This window comes from Rhincodon typus, chromosome 20 (assembly GCF_021869965.1).
Source record: "Rhincodon typus isolate 14 chromosome 20, sRhiTyp1.1, whole genome shotgun sequence".
Taxonomy (NCBI): Eukaryota; Metazoa; Chordata; class Chondrichthyes; order Orectolobiformes; family Rhincodontidae; genus Rhincodon; species Rhincodon typus.
In genome coordinates, this window is record NC_063351.1 from 48,608,893 (window position 1) to 48,632,816 (window position 23,924).

General features: G+C 39.7%; 1 protein-coding gene across 1 annotated transcript in view; it reads left to right on the forward strand.

Annotated features, from left to right (window-relative positions):
* Positions 1-23,924, forward strand: part of cfap58 (cilia and flagella associated protein 58) — a 169,144-nt gene that overhangs the window by 10,791 nt on the left and 134,429 nt on the right. The window contains exons 2-7 of the mRNA XM_048608992.1: positions 2,467-2,615; positions 6,366-6,522; positions 10,751-10,945; positions 12,510-12,647; positions 15,708-15,867; positions 22,263-22,345. Coding sequence (XP_048464949.1) covers positions 2,467-2,615; positions 6,366-6,522; positions 10,751-10,945; positions 12,510-12,647; positions 15,708-15,867; positions 22,263-22,345 — 882 coding nt within the window. The remainder of the gene's footprint in view (positions 1-2,466; positions 2,616-6,365; positions 6,523-10,750; positions 10,946-12,509; positions 12,648-15,707; positions 15,868-22,262; positions 22,346-23,924) is intronic.

A 23,924-nucleotide genomic window follows, 5' to 3' on the forward strand; every position in this document is an offset into this window, starting at 1 on the left:
TGCAGGTGGCAGAAATGGTAGAGAATGATGCATTGAATCCGGAGGTTATCTCAGAATCTCCAGCATCGGCAGTTCCTACTATCTCTGAGGTTGTTTTTTGGTATTTTGTGACTAAAATTACATACAATTCTCCCAAGGGTAGACTGAGTTGTGCTTGCACAGTCTCTAGATAACTTGTGTGCACTTACACTGTGTAGCTTTGGCTTTGTGCCCCAACATTCTGTTTTATTTTTAATTGTGTCTGAACGTTTTTAACATTGAAAAATAATAGTCTTCTATCACTGGAGAATTCTGTATCATTATGGTAAATCACAAAATGCAAATATAGAACTAAAGCTCAAAATGTGCATCATTCTTTCTTTGCTGTGCCATGAGACCATTCTCTCCTGCTGTGACAACGTAAACATTTCTTACATAACTTGCTGGGGGAGTTAAGCTTCTTGAGGTGAAGAGGAGGAAACTGTAACCAGCCAGCTTTTTGACCTTGTGCTTAATATCGTTGTTGATTTTATTGTACCTGGTGACTAGAGTACCTCAACCTAGATTATAAGACATGGTTAGTGCATTGCTTGCTCCTTATTTATTGTATGGTTGTGATTGGTGACTTTCACTGCGGAGCAATTTTTAAAAATCTAAATGTGATCTTCATGAAAATCTTAAAAGAGCTGTAAATAATGCTCCTACATCAGATATCTTGGAGATTTAGTGCCACAGACATGTTTCAGGAAGATATGTTCATCATTGAACTCAAATATCACAAGATGTATAAGTTTTCTGCTGCAAACTGTCATTTCGACGAAACCTGTTGTGGATAGCTGACAACTTTGTTCCAAATATCTCTTCTGTTGGAGCCTGTTATCTCATTTGTGTGGGCTGCCATCTGTAATACATTTTGTATTTCCCTTGTTGTTTGCAAGTCTGAGTAGGTTGGTGAAATTTTTTTCATCTTCAAGATGTTGGTGCTGCTGGCCGTTCTGGAATTTATTCTTCATCCTGATCTGACCTGAATGCACAAGTGGCTTGCTAGCTTGACCACTTCAGAGGGCCACTAAGAGTCGTCTGTTGTTATTGTGGGACTTGAGTCACATGTAGGCCAGTTCGAACAAGGACAGCAGGCTTCCCTCCCTAATCAGTTGGGTTTTTATGACCTCATGTGTAAGGCTATAACAGCTTTTTATTTCTAGATATTGTGAAGAGTAAACCTGCTGTGGCAAGTCATAGTCTTAGAGTCATACAGCATGGAATCAGACCCTTCGGTCCAACTTGTCCATGCCAACCAGATGTCCTAAACTGAAGTAGTCCCATTTGCCACATTCAGCCCATATCCCTCTAAACCCTTTCTCTTCATGTACCCATTCTAGTGCCTTTTAAATGTTGTAATTGCACCCATCTTTACTAATTCCTCTGGCAGCTCATTCTATACATGCAGCAGCCTCTGTGTGAGAATGTTGCCCCGCAGGTCCCTTTTAAATCTTTCCCCTCTCACCTTAAACCTATGCCCTCTAGTTTTGGGCACCCCTACCCTGGGAAAAAAAGACTTTGTCTATTCACCCTATACATGCCCCTCATGATTTTATAGAGAGCAGAGCACTCAGATCTTCAGGGCCTGTAAACAAACCAGATCTCTCCCCCTCCCCCAGAATGTGGAAAAGAAATTATACTCAAAGACTCTGCAATGGGAAAGACTCAATCAAAAAATCCTAGGTCCAATTGACCAGGTACTGAAGTGAGGATTGCTGCAGTCAACAACAACATGAGATCATTGCCAAAAAAATGAAAGAACCATGAGAAAGTATGTTCATTCCATCCTTTTAATTTGGTCTCTTGATTCACAGATTTTGTTCTCTTTTGCTTATATGTTTCATTATGGTATTTCTGCAATACTGATTGTCTTATCTGTCCTTTCAATCCTATTTATGAATAAATGTACCTGCATTTTGATTTAAAGGATGGAGTTATAGTTTAAGCTTATATATTAGTGATTAATATTCCATTTTGTCACTTGTCAAAAGATAGTTTTGTTATAATAAATATATGTTTGTTTTTTTGTTTGTTGATACAACCTGGTGTGAGTTTCTTAGATTTGAGGTAATGCATACAGTCAGATATTAACCATCCTGGTGATTGAATTGGTCGTATTTAACATTTGTGATGATTCATGAAGTAGTGGGGCTAAATTTCCAATACACTCTTCCCATCACAGCTGCAACATTTTCTTAATTCCACTTTTTTCTGGAAATTGATTTTCTGATGTGTAAATTTACGATTTTGCTAAAACTATCAAATGGGTGTAATTTTCAAAAACATGTTTAACTAGTGGAAATTACCCAAGTAATGCATATTCTATTGCTCTTGTAGTCATATTGATACACTCCAAGATGCTTCCGCTGTTTTCCAAAATGATGGATCATTGCAAAGACTACATGGCTAAGCTAATTCTGTTTCATGTTTTATCAAAATAAATAGGAGATTGAAAAAGCATGGAAAATGGTTGATTCAGCTCTTGAACAGGAAAAGCGAGGAAAGGAAACCATTCGCTCTCTAAAACAGGAAATTAGTAATCTAACCAGGCTGGTGGAGCAAGGCGCAGGACTTTCTTTGGGCCAAGAGAGCAGGTTTGTTGATTGACTTATTTTTCCTTTGCATTGTAATTTCTTTATTAGAATTATGTTGTATAGGTATGGCTAAAAACAGTGTGCACGGTCCGAATGACATCTTTGATGACTATGGAAATTGCATTTGACTTACTGATGGTAACTTTGGCTTTAGGTGATAGTGAAAGCTGGGAGATATTGAAACAGCCACCCATATCCATTCCCTTGCCTTTCACTTCCATTGAAGTTGATAAAAGGAAAGTCAGGAGAGGTGTTACTTGTTTTTCACTATCAGCCAAAATGAGAATTAATTCTTCTTGCTTGGTTCCAGCTAGCCAACTCCGAGCGACCACTCTGGGTTGCATTTCCAAAGACTAATAACAGACAACATCTTGTTGGCAGTGAATGACTTGCCTGGAAAATTACTGACGTGATACCTTCAGTTATCCAGTCTTTTCATGGGTTGTCTCAGAAATGTCTACCCTGACTGTTGGCTGATAACTTGACCACAAACAGCAGACAAAAACTGACCACACCAAGCATCCAGAGAATTACCACAAGTAGAATTAAATTTCTGGCTGATACTTCTTTATGTTGACCAAATAGGGGAACTCTGGCTAGTTTCTTTTAATCTATTCTAGCTAAGGGTGTTAAGGTGAGTTGTAACATTTCCATTGCCTCCTCTAGTTAGATCTCATGAAGGAATGTAGTTACTACCATGGAGTAGTGCTTCCTCTAAATTTGAAGTGAATTAATAACATGTTGATATGCACTGCATGCTTTAGGTTGGACCTTTCAAGCTGCATATCTCTACGCAAATACATCATGTTTTTTAAAACTTTAAATGCATATTTCATCAATATTCAGTACTTTTTCTTCAGAACTTGGTATTTTTTGCAAGCACTGTTCCTCTTTATTCCAAAACCAGCACTAAAGAAAGTCACTGCCTTAGAAGTGGATTCTAATTAACGTTGAAAAGATAGGAGGCATCTGCCTTCCTGAATTGCTGCAGTCCCTCTGTTGCAGGTTAAGCCACAATGCTGTGAGGAAAAGTCTTGCAGTATTTTGATCCCAAGACAACGAAGGAACAGTGATGTGGTTCCAACTCAGGATGGTGTCTAATTTGGAGGTGATTTTGCAGGTGTCTCATGTATCTGGTACTCCTGTCCTTTTAGATGGTAGTGATTGTGGGTTTGGAAGGTGTTATCAAGCTCAAAGCAACAACTGGAATCCCTTTGCTGCCTGCTGTCTGGCAGTAATTGCATCAGGACAAAGAGTGTGTAGGAGCTGGTTGATTTTAATTGACTTTGATGCCTGAAGCTGGGAAATGATCCAATATATAATAGTTACTTATAACTGTAAGGTTTGTATGCCAAAGTGCAGAAGTGCTGTTCAAGTCTTAAACTTCCTCAAACCGAATTTATAATGCTAAAATTTGAGGTGCAGGAGAAAGGAGTGACAACAGTCTCTGTCAAAGTTAAGCAATGAGAGTAAATGACTATTTTTAACAAGTAAGAACCAGTGAGGATAAAAACAAATCTTGAAATCAGGAGAAAATACAAATACTTGTAACTGGAATGCCAAGGAAAAATCGAGAACTAAAATGCACAGGTCAAGATTTTGGATTTTAGAGAATACTGACTTATTTATTAACTGTTATAACTTGCCAGTAGGTCAGGAAGAGCATTAATATTGAATGAGTTTCGATAGCATTCATCAACTTTAATATACTGCTTCTATTTTGTTACCTTTGGAGATAGACATTTAAGTTAGGTGTAGTCGGAGGGAAATAAAGCATATAGCGTATTGTTTTGATTTGGAATGTGCTTATGGGTAGGCACTAGCTAATAGAAACTTTTAAAAGGCGGTCGATAACTACTGTGCTTGAAGGGAAGAAATCTATGGGGATAAAGGAAAACTGAAGGGATGTGAAACTGATTGGTTGGGTCCTTCATGTAACCAGTATAGGTGTGATGGACTGAATAGCCGTGTTCTGTACTATATCATTCTGTGATTCTATGGAAAGCTGTGTTTGGCTTTCAAGCATTCTGTGATGCTTTCAAGAACTGGTTCAAAGACACCACTGTGCATGAGCTTGCATCATTTGGAGACACAACTCAAGTGAGAACTCCATTTAACCTAATTATTGGAAACTTGCTTTTGTGCTGAAAACATTGAGATGTTCCTAATCTTGAACTGTGTGGGAGGAACATGTCAGCTAAGTCATTTCAACTTTCTTGTGATGGTTGCTGCAAATTAATTGAACACTACATTTTAGAGATCACAAAAGGATAGTGGTGCATTAAGACTGCGAGAACATGAGAAAGTACAGACAATAGTCAATACATCTTTACAGCAAATTTCAATGGATTAGCCAGGAAGGAAGAATAGGATATTGTTGCCAGTGTATCTAGTCATTGTATTAATAATACTGTTAGGCCATGGGTATTGTTCGTCATCCCCAAGAGCTATTACATAATTTTAATTGGACGCAGAATGGGGTCTTGAGTTCTATTTTGTTGTTTGTCATGGTATCAACTGTTGGAAAAGATGACACTAAATGTACTTTATTTTTCTTTACAATGGCAGCTGTTCAATATTCTGCCATTCACCCCTCCTTTACATCCATCTTTGTTTCTTTATCTTTCCCTTTAGCACTCCCTGCCCCACCAATCCCTTTGGCATTTAATCTCGCCTGTCCTCTGCCCTATCATAGATATTCCCTTTTGTTCCTTCCCCCTTCTTCCCCTCTGAGTTGTTTAAAACCTATTTGCATTTTTCCAGTTCTGTGGAAAGTTTGATGTCTTCGAGCATTAACTATGTTTCTTGCCCAATAATTGTTAAATATTTCCAGCATTTTCTGATTATTTTCCTAAAATATACAGTTTTAATTTTAACCTTATATAAACTGTTCTCCAACATCACCTATAGCCAAAGCCAGTTACCAAGCTCGTGCCAATGTAGCTTCCAAACTGATGACTTGGAAGTAAATTTGGCTGCAGTTTCTCTGCAAGTTTTGTCTACCTTCAAGGTTCAACACAGTGTGAGAAGCTCCCTGGTTTTAATAGTGCAGTTTTTTTTCCACAGCAATCCATCTGAGACAACTGTCCTTTGGGTCCCAGGCATCTTTCCAGTGACCTGCATGGGTTGGTGTGGAGGTGGGGGTGTCTGGGTGGGGTTTGGAGTTGTAGTGGGAGTGTGGTGAGACAGGAGGAAATCTTTTGCCAAAGCGTTCAGGTAATTTCCAATTAGCGAATTCAAGAATGTAGTGAAGTTTGGAGTTTAAGTCTGAATTTTATCTCTTCAAGGTACTTTGGTCCATGCTCCAATACATCAGCAGACCATGAATCATTATTTTACCCAGTTCCATAAAATTGCCTGAATGGGAGAGGCTAGTTTAATGCGCACGCCAAAGATTGTTGTCTTTTTCTGAGCTGTACTACCTAAGAACTAAATTTCCAAAATCAGGCTCCTGGCAGAGAACCTTGCTTACCAAGAACACATTGGTAAATTGCTGACTGGTTCCTCTCTGTTTTCTGATCACTAGGCAATTTCAATGAGTTCTCGAGTAGAAGTTTTGGGCTCTCTGCTGGGAGTTCACATTTGTACACATGTCTCTCTGGAAATTACCTGTTTATTAATTTCGATTGAATGAAGTCAGGTATTCTATTCTGGTAGTTCAGAAAATATTTAAGTTCAGAACTTTAACAAATCTGAAATATGTTCTTCTCTCCAAACTGAGATAATGCCTTTGTGAATTGTGTTGTACAGTGTTAATGATATGCTAAAAATCCAAGAACAGCTGACCAAAGATAGAGATGAACTACTCAAAGAGGTTGTCACCTTACGTGAGAAAGTCACGGAGATGGTAGCCAAGGAGGAAGAGCATGAACGTCTTAAAGATGAGGCTGATCAGAACACGGCCCAGGTGGGTAATCTCTGTTCTTGGCCTTTTTCTCTTCTGCGGAGCTCCATTTGTGTGTGAATGGCCGAAAGCTATTCAACAATTAATATCTACTTGGAAGTCTTGATCACCCTTTTCTTCATATAAGACAACTACTAATAGACCGGTCAGTTACATATCTCAGTTAAACCAATACAGGCAGACTGTCCCAAAAATGGAGACTTATTGATAGTCCCAAGTAGCTTACATTATAGTAGATACAAGCGGCACCTTAAATCCATGAACAATTACAAATTTTGAACGCTGATATCCTTTAATGCACCAAGTTCAATTGCACATTGGTAAACCAGGTGGGTTTGTGCATTGTGGCACTGAATAAAAAGAAAGGTCTTTTGTGTCTTTTTGAAAGTGAGTACAATTAAGGGACTCACGTAAAGTGTCATAAGGTGTCCTAATCTGTAGGTTTCATTGTTGTCCAGAATGGAGATTGAGAAAAGGCTTGCAGGTAGAAACAGGTTGCTGTACAGATAGTTTGAAACGTATTGAAATGGATAGGGAAATGGAGAAAGATACAGAGTTAACAATGATTAAAAAAAAATGAGCGAACTGGAAAGCTACAAGTGAGGATACAAAGGAAAAGGTTGGAAATAAAAGAAATGCGAGATGAGAAGGAGCAATTTCTACAGAGCCTTTTAAAACAAAAACAAAATCTGGCTAATGTAGTGATTGTAACAAGGTCAGCCGGATGGACCTCATAGACTGTGAGATCCCCAATTGTGGCTGTTAACTTGGTCCTGTCAGGGAATCCTGGCTGACAGATATAAACAGGAGTGTCAGAGATTCTGTTCACTCTAGGAGCGGCTCTGAGCTAGCTGGGTCAGTGTCATTTACTATGCACGTGTAAATAAAGAGTGACTTGATGATGGGATACCAGCCTTCGTGGAGTTATTTCAGCACAGAGGGTTAATCAAATCTTTAACAAAGTTCAATTAATAGCCTAAAACAGTCACTATCAATGGACCTATTTTAAATTAAATGTTTATAGAGACTATTTTCTGTTTCTGTAATTGTTTTCATTTTCAAAAGGAAGTGAGGATGATGTGATCAAAAGAATTGCCTGGGCAGAATAATTGTCTAATTCTGTACTTGTCACAATTAAGTTCAACAAATCAAAGCACGTTAGGGGTTGTATCTACATGGTACAGCATAGCCAAAAAAGTATCAATGTATTTATAATTTTGAACTGCTTTAAGTCAAAATGGATGGGAGACCTGTTATGATATAACATACCTTTATTAGTGTTCCTGTCAATAATATAAGTAGTATCACAGATAATACAACATTTAATAGTTGCGTAGATCCACTTTTATACACTGTTGAGGTGGTTGGAAAAATTGATAATTTTTAGGTAATCTTGATAGGCAAATGTAATATTATTAATCTGTTACCAAATGTTAACAGGATTGATCAAGTAGACATAGAGTGGATGTTTCCTTGTGTGGGGCAAATTAGAACGAGAGGTCATAGTTTTAGACTCGGGTAGCTTTAAAATTGAGATGAGGGAAAATTATTTCTCTCAAAGGGTCATGAATCTGGAATTTACCAGACTGCACAGTGGATGCGCTGTGTAAATTTAAGGAGAATATAGGCAAATTTTTAATTAGTAATGGATTGAAGGGCCATGGGCAGCAGGCAGCAAAATGGAGTTTAGACTGAGATGAGATCAGCCATGATCCTATTAAATGGCAGACCAGGCTCATGGGGCTGAATTGCCTGTTCCTGCTCCTAGTTCTTATGTTCTAAGAGTGAAGAGAACAACACCCATTAGCTTTGATCGTATGATCTTCAATCCGAGGCATTCAAAACATGGATTGCATTCTCTGCCATCTCTCGCCTTTGGCAGATTTGATATTGCATGTGTCTGTGATTCTTTTGTTTCAGCTTTCCAGCCTTGATATTTTTATGCCTGAAGTTCAGTTGTTTCTTCTTTTAACTTCTATTGAGAAAAGAACACAAACAAAAACAGAAATTGCCAGAGAAACTCAGCAGCTCTGGCAGTATCTGCGGAGAGAAAACAGAGTTAATGTTTACAGTCCCGTGATCCTTCTTCAGAACTTGAAGGCCTGAACCAACCTCAACCACCACTGTCCTCCTTCGCCTGGCCGAGCTCATTCTCATTTTGAGCACCCTCTCCTTTAACTCCTCTCACTTTCTTCAGACCAAAGATGTGGCCATGAGTACCCACATGGACCCCAGTAATGCCTGCCTCTATGTGGCCTATTCGGAACATTCCTTGTTTCAATGCTATTTGGGCCCCCACCTACAACTCTTTCTCTACTACATCAGTTACATAACCATTGCTGCTTCTCTCTCTCTTTTAGAATTGGGAACATTTATCAATTTTGCTTCCAATTTCCACCCTGCTCTCATCTTCACCTGGTCCATCTCTAACTCTCCATTCCCTTCCCCGACATCTCTATCTCCATTTTTGGGGATAGTCTGGCCACCAAAAAGCAGTTTTGATGAAGAGTGACTGGAGCCAAAACAATGACTCTGCCTTCTCTCCACAGATGCTGCCAGACCTGCTGAGTTTCTCCTGAAATTTCGGTTTTTGTTTCAGATTTGTAGAATCTGGAGTTCTTTGTTTAATTTTTGAGAGAAAACACAGGTCTGTTATTATATGGTAGTGTTTCACCTGTCACCAGAGAGCTTTTAGAAATGCCTTCAACTTAATCCTTTGATTTTCTGTGCAATAGAACAGAATTCTGCTTAACAGTCTTAACAGTGTACTAGTGAACTCCTCCGTTTGTCAGGTGATTGGAGGAACACTCACTTGTTCTTTGAGTTATGCTTCTATCCTGAGAATCTGGGGGTGTGTTGTGCTGGCTCTGTGACTGATTGGCTGAAAGCTCCTTGCAAGCAGGATTTTCCTCAGTTGGTGATCCTAATCCCATTCGACGGTCCACAGGTGAATAATTAGCTGCCTAAATGCTGGAAGCTCCAGTGGGATTTCTGAGCTGAGTGGTGCATGGGTTGCTCCTGCTGATCTCTCACTTTGTTAGACTTAGTCTGGAAAAGGGAAGATTTTGCCCTAAAATATTTACATGCAGCATTGTTATTGGGGCTGCAGTATCCAATTTCAGCTGGATCTGGACCTGAAATCAATTTGCACTTTAATAAACATGGAGGTTTCCAGTGGAGATTATTCCATTTTCAGACACTACCCTAAAGGGAAAAATGACCAAAAAATAAATGGCAACCTTGAAAATGAATGGATTGGTCACACTGGGCCTCCAGTTTAAAGCATTAAAGATGAGACAGGCCTTGTTTTAATGTATTTTTCCCTTCAATGACAGCGCACTATTGGATAAAAATAGTGTGCAAGGGTGTGGGGAGAAAGCAGCAGATTGGCACTAAGTAATGATGCTTGTATCAAGATCTGGTATCGGCATGGTGGGCTAAATGGCTTCCTTCTAATGATTGTGTAAAGTTGAAATTGAAAGAATTTTAGAGCACGTTGGCTGCAATTATAAAATGAAATGTTCTTAAGTTTCTAAATACTAAGTCAGTTGCAGTTTGCTGACTAGCTGGTTGGGAGGCAATGGCCTAGTGGTATTATCACTGGACTGTCAATCCAGAGACCCAGAAAGTGTTCTGGGGACCAGGGTTCTAATCCCACTGGGGCAGATGTTGGAATTTGAATTCAATAAATATCTGGAATTAACAATCTAATGATGTCTGTGAATCCATTGCTGATGGTCGGAAAAACCCATCAGGTTCACTAATGTCCTTTAGGGAAGGAAACTGCCATCCTTACCTGGTCTGGCCTACATCTGACTATAGACCCACAACAATGTGGTGGACTCTTAACTGCCCTCTGGGCAATTAGGGATGGGCAATTAATGCTGCCTAGCCAGCGATGCCCTCATCCCGTGAATGAATAAAGAAAAAAACAATTGCTGATGTCAAGTGATTTCATCAAACATAAGTAATTGTAGATTCTGAAATCTTCTATTAAAAGAAAAGTATTGAAAAATCTACAGCTTTGAAAAAGAGACTATATTATTGTGTAATAGATTGTCTGTAATTGTGGTATTAACAATTATCAGTATATATATGAAATACTATGTGAGTTTAAAAGACAATCCTTTAGCCTCTGTTGAGCAAGTGAATAAAAAAAATTGTTTTCCACAGAGCTCTAACACATGTTTCGTTTGATTCCCATTACCCTACATCAATTTTTTGACTCCAGCTTGAACATGACATACAAATGCGAGAGAATGAAATTGCCCGTGAGATGCGGCGGAAGGAGAAGCTGCAGAAGGAACTCACCCGCTTGAAGGGAGAGCTGGAAGATAATCAATCTGAGATCAAATCACTGGTGGCTCAACAACAAAAGGCCAAAGATGACTATCAGAAATTAGATCTGCAGCTCAAGGAACAAAAGGTAACCAGAACACAGTGTCCCAGCAGTAGCTTCAAATTAACTAATCAGAAATGCAGAGGATATGAATCGAGGATATTCATTTAGGTTGTGCTTTTGAGACAGGCAGAGTGTCTTCAGAGATCCAACACTAGCAACGCAGTACAATAGGAAATGCCCTGTTAGTGAGACCATCTGTAAAGGATTGTCTCACATCAGTAATTCTGGTCATTGGATTATTCTAAACACGGCTGGTGCGAACAAACTTCCAATAGATGAACTTTTGAAATTCAAAATATAATCCATGTGGCCTGTTGAGTCACTATTTACAAAACAGCGATTGAGAAGAGCTGCATTTACAGTGACTAAAATCTGCACTCGCAAGGGTTGACATGCAAGTAGAAATGTACCTACCCCAACTTTGCAATGATCTAAGAAGGCAACAAATGCATCGCTCTTTGATTACATCATGGTACAGTTTTTTTTTCTTCTTTTCCTTTCCCTCTCCTTTATTCTGACTATTCTTCAATGCTTTTCATTATTTTCACTTCTCTTTTCTGTTCTCTTGTCTTATCTCTCTCACTCATGCCATCCTCTTAACCCATCTTTTTTCTCTTCTTTCTCTTCTGCCTCTTATGCTTTTCCTATCTTTTCCCTCTTGTCTTCACTTTTAATTTCTTTGCAGCCTTTGTAGTTGTGATATTTGGCAATTTTCAATTCTTTTTTTCCTCTTTCCTTCATTTTTGAATAAAAAGTAATGGAGACAAATTTGTCCCCACATCAGTGGCCAAACTGTTGAATCAAGACTCATGAGTCAAGTGTCAATTTGATTCTTTTTATAAAGGGCCTTCTTTTGTCAGTGGACTATGAGTAATACCAAAAGATGTAAAAAGGTCGATTCATTTCAGATTTTATTTTGTGAATGCTGGTCTCTGCATGGCGAGAGGATTTAGTGTCCATTTCAGAATTCAAGAATCGGTATTGAGCATTCCCAGGTTAGATTTAGGAATGGGAATTTCAGAGTACAACATATTTTGCTCTACCCTGACACTATGCCTCCACTTAATATTGTAGAAAGGTGTTCTCCACTGAATTATATCTTCCACTATAACACATGTAGGAGCATATTTTCAGAGTGTTAGAGCACAGATTTTAGAAAAAAAGATAATTCTACCATCATATCTGTTCCTTAATTGAAATGGAATTGCAAATTATTGAAATTGTGTCCTACGAACCTCAGAAGTTGGAGGACAAATTCAGACTCATTTTACATAGGACCTTCCCAAGAAAAGACTTTTATCCCAATGGTCTTGGCTGGATTGAAACCTAGGTCCGAACAACAGAAAGCCAGCACTGAACCCACTTCATCACCTAGACTTCTTTGGAATTGACTTTTAAGAAAAGAAAGACTTTCATTTATAGCAAGCTTTTTAGAACCCCCAGATGTTCCAAAGGACATGACAACTAATGAAGAAATGTTGTCACTTGTCTTGGAATACAACAAACTGGAGTTAAAATCTCACATGCAGAATGAACAAAATGATTTATTTTTCATTTCAATCATTTGGTATTCTTTTTCCATTAATAGATTTTGAATGAAAGGGCTTCAAAGGATTTGGAGCTACTTCACCACAAGGTCATCAAGCTGCAGCAGGAGAATGAGCAACAAGCTGTAATCACTGACCAACTGACCCATGAAAACCAACAGAAAATGATAGATCTTAAAGTACGTATGATTTACTTCCTTTTTCTTAATTAGAATCATACAGCATGTGTTGCTTTATCATGTCTGTATTGGGAGTCTAAAGGACACACACCACATTTCTGAAGTTAGAAATACAAATCTGTAATATAATGGTCTGGCATATACCTTGGTCTACCATCGTCATTAAGCGATGTGACAAACCCTGGTTCAATAAGGATAATAAAAGAGTATGTCAGCAGTGCACAATAGGTAAGTGAAAATGAGGTGTGAAGTACTAATAACGGCCTATATGAATGTTAAACAGTGGATGGAGCACGCTAGAGACATAGCTAAATAATCTGACATCCAACGGATCAAAGCTCTGGTAGTCTTGTGATTTTTTTTCTCCATTAACTTATGGAATGTGGATATTGTGGGGGCCAGCATTTATTGCCCATCCCAGTGGCTCATGAGAAGGTTGTGATGAGCTGCCTTCTTGAACCGCTGCAGCCCATATTTTGCTGGTAGATCCGTTATGCCATTAGAAAGGAAATTTGCAGGATTTTGACTCGGCGACATTGAAGGAATGGCGATATATTTCTAAGTCAGGATATGAGTGGCTTGGAGGGGAACCTACAGATGGTTGTGTCCCCACGTATCTGCTGCCCTTGAGCTTCTAGATGGTAGTAGTCATGGGAGTTGCTGTCTATGAAACTTGATGAATTTCTGCAGTGCATTGCAGTGTCCATTTTGCACATTCTCCCTGTGTCTGTATGGGTTTCCTCTGGGTGCTCCAGTTTCCTCCCCCAGTCCAAAGATGTGCAGGTTAGGTGGATTGGTCATGCTAAATTGCCCATAGTGTCCAGGGATTTGTATGGGAAATGCAGGGTTACAGGGCTAGGGTAGGGGTGTGAGTCTGGGTGGAATGCTCTTCGTAGAATTGGTATGGACTTGTTGGGCCAAATTGCCTGTTTCCACACTGTAGGGATTTTTCTAAACTTTGTAGATGGTACGTACTGCTGCTGCTAGTCTGTTGGGAGGGAGTGGGAGTGTTTGTGGATATGTGCCAATCAAGTGAGCACTTTGACCTGAATGGTGTTAAGCTTCTTGAGTGTTGTTGGAGCTGCGCTCATCCAGGTAAGGGAGGAGTATTCCATCACACTCCTGACTTGTTCCATGCAGGTAATAGACAGGTTGTTGGGAGTTAGGAGGTGAGTAACTCACTATAGGATTCCTGCTTTTGACTTGCTCTTGTAGCCATTGCATTTATATGCTAATCCAGTTCAAATTCTGGTCAGTGGTTTTGATAGTGGGGCTTCAGTAATGGTAACACCACCAAATGTGAAGGGGCAATGTTAGATTTTCTTGTTGGAGATGATCATCGCCTGGTGTATGTGTGGGATGAATGTTACTTGCCAACTTTCAGCCCAAGCCTGGGTATTGTCCAGGTCTTACTGCATTTGGACATAGACTGCTTCAGTATCTGAGGAGTTGATGGCAGTGGATATAAACTGTTAACGGGAGGAGAGATCCCATGAGCATCCTTATCCTCAATGACAGCAGAGCACACGACCTGCAAAAGTGTTAATAACATCTTCAGCCAGTAGTGCTGAGTGGATAACTCATCCTGAAGTTCCTACTGTCACAGCTGTCAGCTTTCAACCAATTTGGTTCACTCCACATAGTATTAAGAAACAAATAACTGTATACATGCAGCTAAGGCTTTGAGCCTGATAACAACCTAGCTGTACCACTACAAACATGTGCTCCAGAAGTAGCCATACATTGAACCAAAGATAACAAGGTGTAGAGCTGGATGAACACAGCAGGCCAAGCAGCATCAGAGGAGCAGGAAGGCTGACGTTTCGGGTCGAGACCCTTCTTCAGAAATTTGATCCAATACATTGAACCAAGCTGTTCCAGTATAGTTACAAAACTGACATCTTCCCTGTAATGTGGAAAATTTCCCAGGTACACCTATTCTCGCCACAGCACATTATAGAGTTTAATTCTATAAATGTAAGTTATTACCAGTTGAAAATGGCCATGAAAGCTATTGACCTCTTGTAAAATCTCAGTAGAGTCCCCGGTGCCCTTCAGGGAAGGAATCTATTACCTTTAATTGTTAATTATATCTATTCTTTAATGCTCTCAGTAGCTTTTGGGATAGATATTTATGACTGACTGGCCAGTACCATCCTGTTCCAAGAATTAATTCACAAGAAAAAGAAACAAATGAACAATGGCTGTGGTTAAATACCAGATACCTCAATTTAAATCGCGGAAAAGTGTGGCCATTATCTTTGACCTTTGTCACACACCCAGTGACTTGCCATCAATTCTATTGCTATCCCTTACCATTATAGCCACTTGTCTTCAGCTTTGGCTCAGTGGTTAACCTGTCCTGCCTCTGAGTCAGTAGTTTGTGGATGCACAAGCCATTCGAGGGACCTGAGCACACAGTGACAGCTGATGCTCCAGTGTCTTTTTGAGGGACCGCTGCTCTGTGTCAAATTGAATCCTTGTGAAAGATTCCGCAACATTATTTTGAAGAAGATCAAATAGAGTTCTTCCAGCAGATTCTTGGTAAATACTTATCTTTAAGCTAACATCAGTAAAACAAGTTATCTGGTCATTATCACATTGCTGTGGACAATTAGTTGTGTTTCCTACATAGCACCAGTGACTATACTTCAAAAAAAACTTAATTGGCTGCAAAGTGCTTTGGGATGCTCTGAAGTTATGAAAATGCTGAGAATTGAAATCTTTCCTTATCTCAGAAAGGGCTAGACTTTTCATAATTTCAGCATCCAATTCAATCCCGAACTGAACTTCCAACCCCCAAATACTCTCCAAAACAAGAATCTCCCACTGTCACTACCATAACCTCAGCTGCTTCAGCCTTGTTGTAGCCCATCTACTGCTGAAACCCTCATCCATGTCTTTGCCATTTCAAGTGCTTGGCTGAATTATTTCCCACCACCATGTTCTGGTCATTGAAAAAAGTGAAGTACACAAACTGAGCTGGATGGAGTAAAACTCCGATATTGCCTCTTTGCAAGCTGCCTGTTCAAATAATTGCACTGCTGTTTTTTGATCTAGTCCAAAGAGGAAGATGTGAATCAGTTGCGTCATGATGTCGTTAAGTTGACAAAGGTGAGAGAGGTGTTGCAGCGGAGATTGCATCAGACTGAGGATCAGAAACTGGAGCTTGACCACCAGCGGGAAACTTTGAAGAACCTCACTGTTTCCATGGAGAAAGGTAGGGACGCTGGTTGCCTATCTCATTCTGTAAGGCAAAATTTAATTTAAAACCTTCTTGGCATTTACAATATTGTTAACAGCAAATAAATTCATTGTTCACAATGTGCATTGCTTTACATCACAAGGCCAAACCCAGGTTAGGTGGTCATTTTGCACAACACCTCCATTCATTCTTCAAACAATTCCATGCCCTTCCAGTAACTTACCATTTTAATTCTTCATCTTGGTCTCATGCTGACCTTTCTGTTCTCAGTCTACAAGGAACAGCAGCTCATCTTTAGGGTCAGAACTTTCAATGTTCTGACTCAACATTAAATTTGACAATTTGAGACCGTAAACTCTGCCCCCATTTTGGTTCCATTTCTTTACATATTTCAGTCTTAACTTCATGTTTCTCATAGTTTGGTTTTGGTTGGCAGCTGTTCATTATTCAATCATTCACACCTCCTCTGGCCACTTTTTTTTCTTGTTCCATCACCACCACTTTGGCACAATGTTGTTATTTAATTTCTTCAAGTTTCTGCCCAGTCACTGTCTTCTCCTACTTCACCTATTTAAAAACTGTTACCTGGTTGGGGGGAATCGGTGTGGACTCGATGGGCTGAAAGGCCTGCTTCCACACTGTAGGGATTCTTTGATTCTATGATGTCTAACTTTTCCCAGTCAGTGCTGATGGAAAACCATCAAGCAGAAAACGTTAACTCTGTTACTCTCTGCACAGATGCTGCCTGACCTGCTGAACATTTTCTGTTTCGAGTTTTTCTGTTGTGTACGAGTCTTGTTGGATCTTACTAAATTAAATCATCTCACCCATAACAACACATGTAATGCTCATGTAATATCTAACCAATAAGCTCACTCAACTATTCACCTTAACTACTCCATGTGGTTGCAGGTTCTGCATTCTTTTTGTTCTTTGGTTAAGAAGGTACTCCTAAGTCATTTATTCGATTTAGGTATAAAAAGTCAAGTGGTCAGGATTCTTGCGCTTTACTAAGATATTTCAAGACCTTTGTTGATGGAGCACCAATAAAATATTTACTGCATCCAAATGAGAGACTTAGAAATGAACTATTTCAAATGCAACTCTGGCAGATGATTAAGAAGTAGCTACTGACGTTTCTTGTTACTGATCAATATTTTTAATATTGGTAATCGAAACAGGCCAAACACTGAATACTGAGCTCCCAGAAATGCAGATCATTCATCCACAGTCTAATGTGCTAAGCCATCAAAAAATATTGTTTACTTGTTTGAGTATGTCAGTATAGCTCAGCAGCAAGATATGATGAGAGGTCATCTCTTAGAAAAAATTTACTTTTTCTTACATTCTGGGATAAATGATTCAGAATTATACTTCTTCAAATCCAATTAGAAAGTTTGCCCAGCAGCTTTGATGTTATCTGTTTCTTATTATTCAGGATACAGTATCAATAAGCCATTATGCTTCCATAATCCCAGACAAAAATATGCGCTCAATACTTCTATTTATAATCTTGCACCTTAACATTACCAGCGTATTTCCAAATGTCTATTTTTAATAATAGTGCTGTGAGGCAGACAGTTTACGAGGAAGAACACTAACACAAGTGCCATTTATGAAACTGGAAGTCACTTTTTACACTTTGGGATTTGCTTTCTTATTCGAGCTTGGCTATTGGAATGAAAAGTTGTTCTGTTCAGCCACCATTACTAGTCCTAAATCTAGTTCATGGTGGCTACAGTGTACTGAATTGTCTCTAATTTGTCACTTAGAAAAGTTTGTAAATGGATGGTGGTGAGCAATGGAACAGAAATACTGCACTGAAGCACAAATGCACTTTTCTTTCATTGAACTTGACATACTTTAATGGGGCAGATTGGAATGAGTTTTTGCAACATCTAACAATACTACTCCTGACCCTCAGTATCCTTGACGCTGATACAAAATACCTGAAATGCTAATTGTTCCATTTCTCCATGCACAGCTCTCATCTTACTGAGCACAGAGTAAATAGGAGAGGAGCAAAAAATAAATACTTTGTTAAAAAAAAGTTAATGTGAGGAGACAATTTGTATTGATCTTTTTAACACAGTCGTAACAGCTTGTAATATAAAGTACTTTTATCATAGTAAACATGAAATAACATTTGCAACCTCAATAGTCTAAAAGCACTACACACTATCTCCTACATCTCAATCATTTAATTTACCACAAGCTATCCTGCTCCCTCTTGAATTTGGAAATAGCATTTCTTCCTACCTGGAGACCCAGGTAATATACTGGGTACTCAGTTTTGAATCTCACCATAGCATTTGAATCCAACAAAATGACCACGAAACCATTGTTAATTGTTAAGGAAAACCCCATTTAGTTCAATAATATCCTTTAAGGAAGGAAATCTGCCATCCTTCCCTGGTCTGGCCTGCATGTGACTCCAGACCCATAGCAATGTGGTTGACTCTTAACTGCCCTCTGGATCATTAAGGATGGGCAATAAATGTGGCTAATGATGCTGTCTTGCTGTGAATGATTTTAAAGAAAGCTCTCTGTCCATCTATCCTCTTTCAATTATTGCATAAGTAATCCTTTACTGCAAGTAACAAAGCCAGAGTTATACAAGAGTATTTGTTTCTAAAGATTAGCAAATAGAGATGGCAAGTTGTCACAATTTTCATTTGGTTGTGAGACAGGATGTTTGCTACAACTTGATAACGCTTAACATTCACATTTCAGATCCTGACAAACTCAGACTCTGACACCATCTATAAGGAAGCAATAATGCACAGTGTTTTTTTGTATGTCTGACTTATTTTTAGTACAATGGGAATATCTCAGATACCTGAAGGAGCCCGATACATGGATGGTAGGTTTGAGGAGAGGGGCTCAATGTTAAAACAAAGATGAAGAGAAATTACTTCTCTCAAAGAGTTGTGAATCTGTGAAATTCACTGCCTCAGAGTGCTATGGATGCTGGTAGCTGAATAAATTTGAGGAGAAAGTAGGTAAATGTTCAATTAGTAATGGGCAGAAGGTTATAGAGAGCAGACACGAAAGTAGAGTTGAGGCTGAGATGAGGACCAGACATGATTGTATTTCTGAAGAAGGGTCTAGGCCTGAAATGTCAGCTTTCCTGCTCCTCTGATGCTGCTTGGCCTGCTGTGTTCATCCAGCTCTACACCTTGTTATCCCATGATTGTATCAAGTACCAGAGCAGGTTCAAGGGTCTGATTTGCCTACTCCTGCTCTTAGTTCTTATGTTCTTTTGGCGGGGTTGGAGTGATTGTGGCTGTGCTGTCGGAAAATGGGATCCCAGACATCTGCAGACTCAGACTGTGACACTAGCTGCCTTTTTGGATCTGGGAAAGGACTCTTGTTCCTGGCATCTGAGCAGAACACAAGCAAACCGTTTGGGTGTACTTCCACTGTGCTGGCAATTGATATTGCATGAAGTGTTCTCACTTGAGTCCAAAAATGGTAACTGGAGCACTATGCATACCATAAGGCCACAATTACTATATTTAAATTTGAAAATTGCTGTGGTCAACTTACTGGGGGAGCACGTTGGAAATCAAGCTCCACTATTCCTAGACGTCACAAAAGTTAAAGATTTTATAAAGTATTTCACTTATAAAGAATTACACATAATTCCCCAATTTACCTGACTTTCCAACCCAGACTAATTGAAAATACGGACCATGTCTCTGTGCTAAACATGAGTAATCATTTATTCCAAGCCATTAGACTCTAACTGCAGGGAAATAGTTACAAATTGTTGACATATAATACTACTAATTAAAACATTAATGCACTTATAACCCCATCCCCTTAGACACACACAGATTGACAAAGAGACAGGCGAAAAATAGTATGGATAGAGGGGAAGATAGTTTGGCATCTTTGTCCCTGCGTACAGTTGTTGAGATGACCTTTATGGCTGTTCTGCTGGCCACCACATTGCTTCAATTGTCTTTCTCTGAATGCTTCCATTGGTGGGTGAGAGACAAAAGGTTGCTAGTCCCCTTATAAAAAGCCTCTGACTTATCAACAAAATGTCACAACTCACAACAGCTCTTGCCGGAAAGATAAACTGGTTTTCTTCAGATTTACAGTGAGTTTTGATTGAACGTTACCTTTTTGCATAACCCTGTAATACCAATTTCTTTATATTGGTACAAATCACTTGCACCGACCAGGAGAGATTGTCGTGATTGTAACGAGGTCAGCCAGGTGGACATGATAGAATATGAGTTCCCTGATTGGGGCTGTTAATCTGGTCCAATCAGGGAGCCCTGGCTGATAAACATAAGTGTCAGACATCCTATTCATTTTGAGAGCTGGTTCTGAGGGAGCTGGATCAGTATCAGGGACTCTCCACGTGTGAATAAAGGGTGACTTGGTGACGGAATACCGGCCTCTGTGGAGTTATTTCAGAGATGACATTCAGTTTAGATTATATATTTCACTACCATTTCATGGCTAACAGGTTCTTGGTGTACCATCTGTACAAAATTAAGAATTAGGGAGTTGCCTTATGAAGAGCAATGGAAGTGCCATTCTACAGTAAAACCGTGATTTACAAAAAATGCTAACATAACAGTTTTTTTTTCCCCTCCTTAATGCCTGGCGTATTGAATTTCCTTAAGGGTTCCGATTTTCCACTGGAAGCTCTATGAAAACTCCGTATCAGGATATATATGTGGTGTGTCTGTATCTTTAGTTGCAACTAGGATTGTGGAAATAACTGGATGCAAAGCATGTTAGCATTGTTTCTGGAGATTGTGTGCCCTCCAATCTCCTTTGCATCTAATCAGTTATACATGACAATGGGTGAAATTTGAGTGACATCGGCTATGATGCGATTTGTGGCAGAATTGGAAGAGAAGTCCAGTGAGGCCTAACTTGATGTTGGCACCGTCTTGCTGAATCTTATATACATTTGCTGAATGGGGGGGGAGAGTTTCTCACATGGCTGCAGAAAGTTGCTGATTAAGGGGATTATTGCTTGTTAAACACTTTATTAACACCACAACTTGCCTCATTCATGTTCAGTTTCCGATCTTACGAAAGTGCCAACCCAGCTAGATATCAGGAAACTGGACATGGAAGTTCAAGAGGGGACTTGGGAGTTCAGCTCACTGCTGGCTTTTAAGGAACTCCATGTTGGACACCAGGCACTGACATTTCAGGGCATGCTTCATGGAAACCAGCCACGCACATCCCATGTCCGTTGACTTTGGTGTCTGGCACCTGTCAACCTCTAAGACGCCTCACGACATGTCTAAAGACATGTAGATTAGGTGGTTAGGCCATGGGAAATGCAAGGTTACAGGGGTGCAGGGGAGTGGGATGCCCTTCTGAGGGTTGTATGGACTCAATGGACTGAATGGCCTTCTTCCACACTGTAGGAATTCTATGATCCATTTACAGGATATTTCTGCATTTCAATGCTGCACTTGGACTGCCCCCACAACTCTCGCAGCAAGGACACTTTGATATCAGGGACAAACACCCAGCTCTTGGACTGGACCAGACTGTATCTCTGGGCCCCTTCGCTTGCTGTCATAGTGCACACTCACTCTGAGCCTACCAGGTTGCTCACAGCATAGCTGCCTTGCAATACCGTTTTTGTGCTTTGCCACCTCAGGCAGAGATATTAGGCTGATATAATTTCCATCATTCCATGCTTCTGATATCAATCTAGGGGCTTCAACATGGTCAATCAGCCACTTGGGGTGGTCAGAGTCAGCAAGCTCCCCTAGTAAGGAGTGAGGAGCCAAATGACAGGCAGCCCAGCACACACTGTGAGACTTTCTGCCCGAGTGTGGACTGTTTTCTGTGAGAGAGGCAGGTGTTACAGGAGATGAAAGTTGAAGGCGCATTTGATGAGAAATCTCACTAAGCCTTGTACTTTGTTTTGCTGAATGATTCAGCCCAATGTCTCGGTTCTGATTCCCAAATTCAACACAAGTTTCAACTGCTGATCTAAGATCCTGAATTAGGCTAGTAGAATATATGCAGTGAGAAGAGGTTTAAAAAAAGGGACCTGGGAGATAGAACTGAGTCACAAAGGAAGCCATTACTTGGTAATGACAATCCTGGAGTTACAAATTAGAACTTTACCCCTGATTGAATGAATATGAAGCCATCCTTTTATCATAGAATTTTTATAATATTTGTGTACCTATATCTATTACTGATAAGGCTATGCTTGGATACATGAAATGATGAAGCCCCTTCTATAATATCGCAAATGAAATCGAGATTCTTCTTCTTTACTTGAATCACATATTTATCTTGGACGTATAAGTACAGCTACCTGCTTTTTTAAAAGTACAAGAAATGGTTTATTCTCCTTTTGAAATATTTGAAAATAACTAATGTAAAGGCTTCAATCTCTTCACACTTTTCAGAACTGGAGTCTACTAAAAGGCAGGCAGAGCTTGACAAAAAAGCAATTGATGAACTGGTGAGAGAACGAGACATTTTGAACAAGGTAAGCATATTGGCATGCAGCCTGGTTAAACTTGTACAAAATCTGGATGCCCAATGTTGAGCTGCTAGATCTGTTGAGAAGAGGCTATTTCATTTTTACAATGAGTCTGATGGTCACTCCCACCTACACTGTCACAGGAAGATGGATCTGTGACATGTGAATTGTAAGGACAAGGTCTTGTAGGTTTATCCATATTATTAGCTGCTTCACTACCTGCTGCAGGTCCAGGCTGGTAATTGCATCCATCATAATGGCCCCAGCCATTTCACCCTGTGTTCTGGTGGTGGAACTAGCTTTCAAAAGACTGGTCTTCTGCATGGAGTACAGATCATAGAATGAATATTTGTATTCTTGGATTCCTGGTAGCATCTTCTGGAATCTTACTCCACCAGCTGAATCATGCAGTGAAAATTTTTTCACAAGAGTTATGGAATAAGTAGACACGCAATCCCTCTGGGGTTGGGACCCTGGCATTGGAAAATTTCAAGGTCCCAACTCGAGATGCTTCCATTCACACCTTAGATGATCTTCCAGATTTTTTGTCTTATGTCTTGGGAACAGCTACTTCACACATTGTCCTCATTCCTGTCATGTCATCACGGAGCCTTCAAGTTTTCTCAAAATGAAGAGCAGACAGTTTTATTGCTTCTTCCCAATGGAATATATCTTATTGAAAAAAGTTTGTGATGGATGGTTCTTTCCGTTGCCTGTGTTTATGTCCAATTTCTCAATGGGCAATTTTAACTCAGCTTGCCAGCTGGGAACTTCAGTGGGCAGTAAAACTGGAGAGTATCTAAAACCAACGTTGCACCCGCTATCCTGAATAGTAGGCTAGATTAAAATTGACCCCATTGGGCAGAATGCGAAATGAGTGTTCCACCTGATTCCACAGGTTTGCCACCCAGTGAATTAGGTTAAAATTGTTCTCTTGTTTCTAAATCTTCAAAGTCAGGTTTTATTTTAATTATAGCCTTCGTTTTGAAGATGCTTCCATCATTAATTTAAAAAAAAAACTTTTAAAGACACATGCCTGAAGCTAACTGCTTGGGCTTGTTTATGGGAAGGCACAAACCTGAGCTTATTCCTGTCAGGAGTTGTGGTTATTTGATATTGTTGGAAGTTCCATTTGAATGTGGCCTCCTGTAAGTTAGAAGGCACTCACTTAGGAAGGCACTGTGCCAACTTCTTGAGAAAATCTTCTGAGAAACCAGTATGACAACTGGAAAAGAAAAGGTTATGGCAATTTTCGAAGAAGCTTCTAGAAAACTTTCTCTTGACATCTCCTCAATAAGCTGCTTCTGAAGAGACCTAGTGACAACAGCATATGTGTAATGACTTGTGTTTGTGTGCCAGGACATCAGACCAAAAGCCATCTGGAGCGTTTCATATTTTATTGTTTTTTTTCTCCCTGAATTAATAATTTTTTGACTAATTTTTTTTCTCATAAAGACAATATCTGCACAGAGATAGTAGGAACTGCAGATGCTGGAGAATCCGAGACAACAAGGTGCAGGGCTGGATGAACACAGCAGGCCAAGCAGCATCATAGGAGCAGAGAGGCTGACGTTTCGGGCCTCAT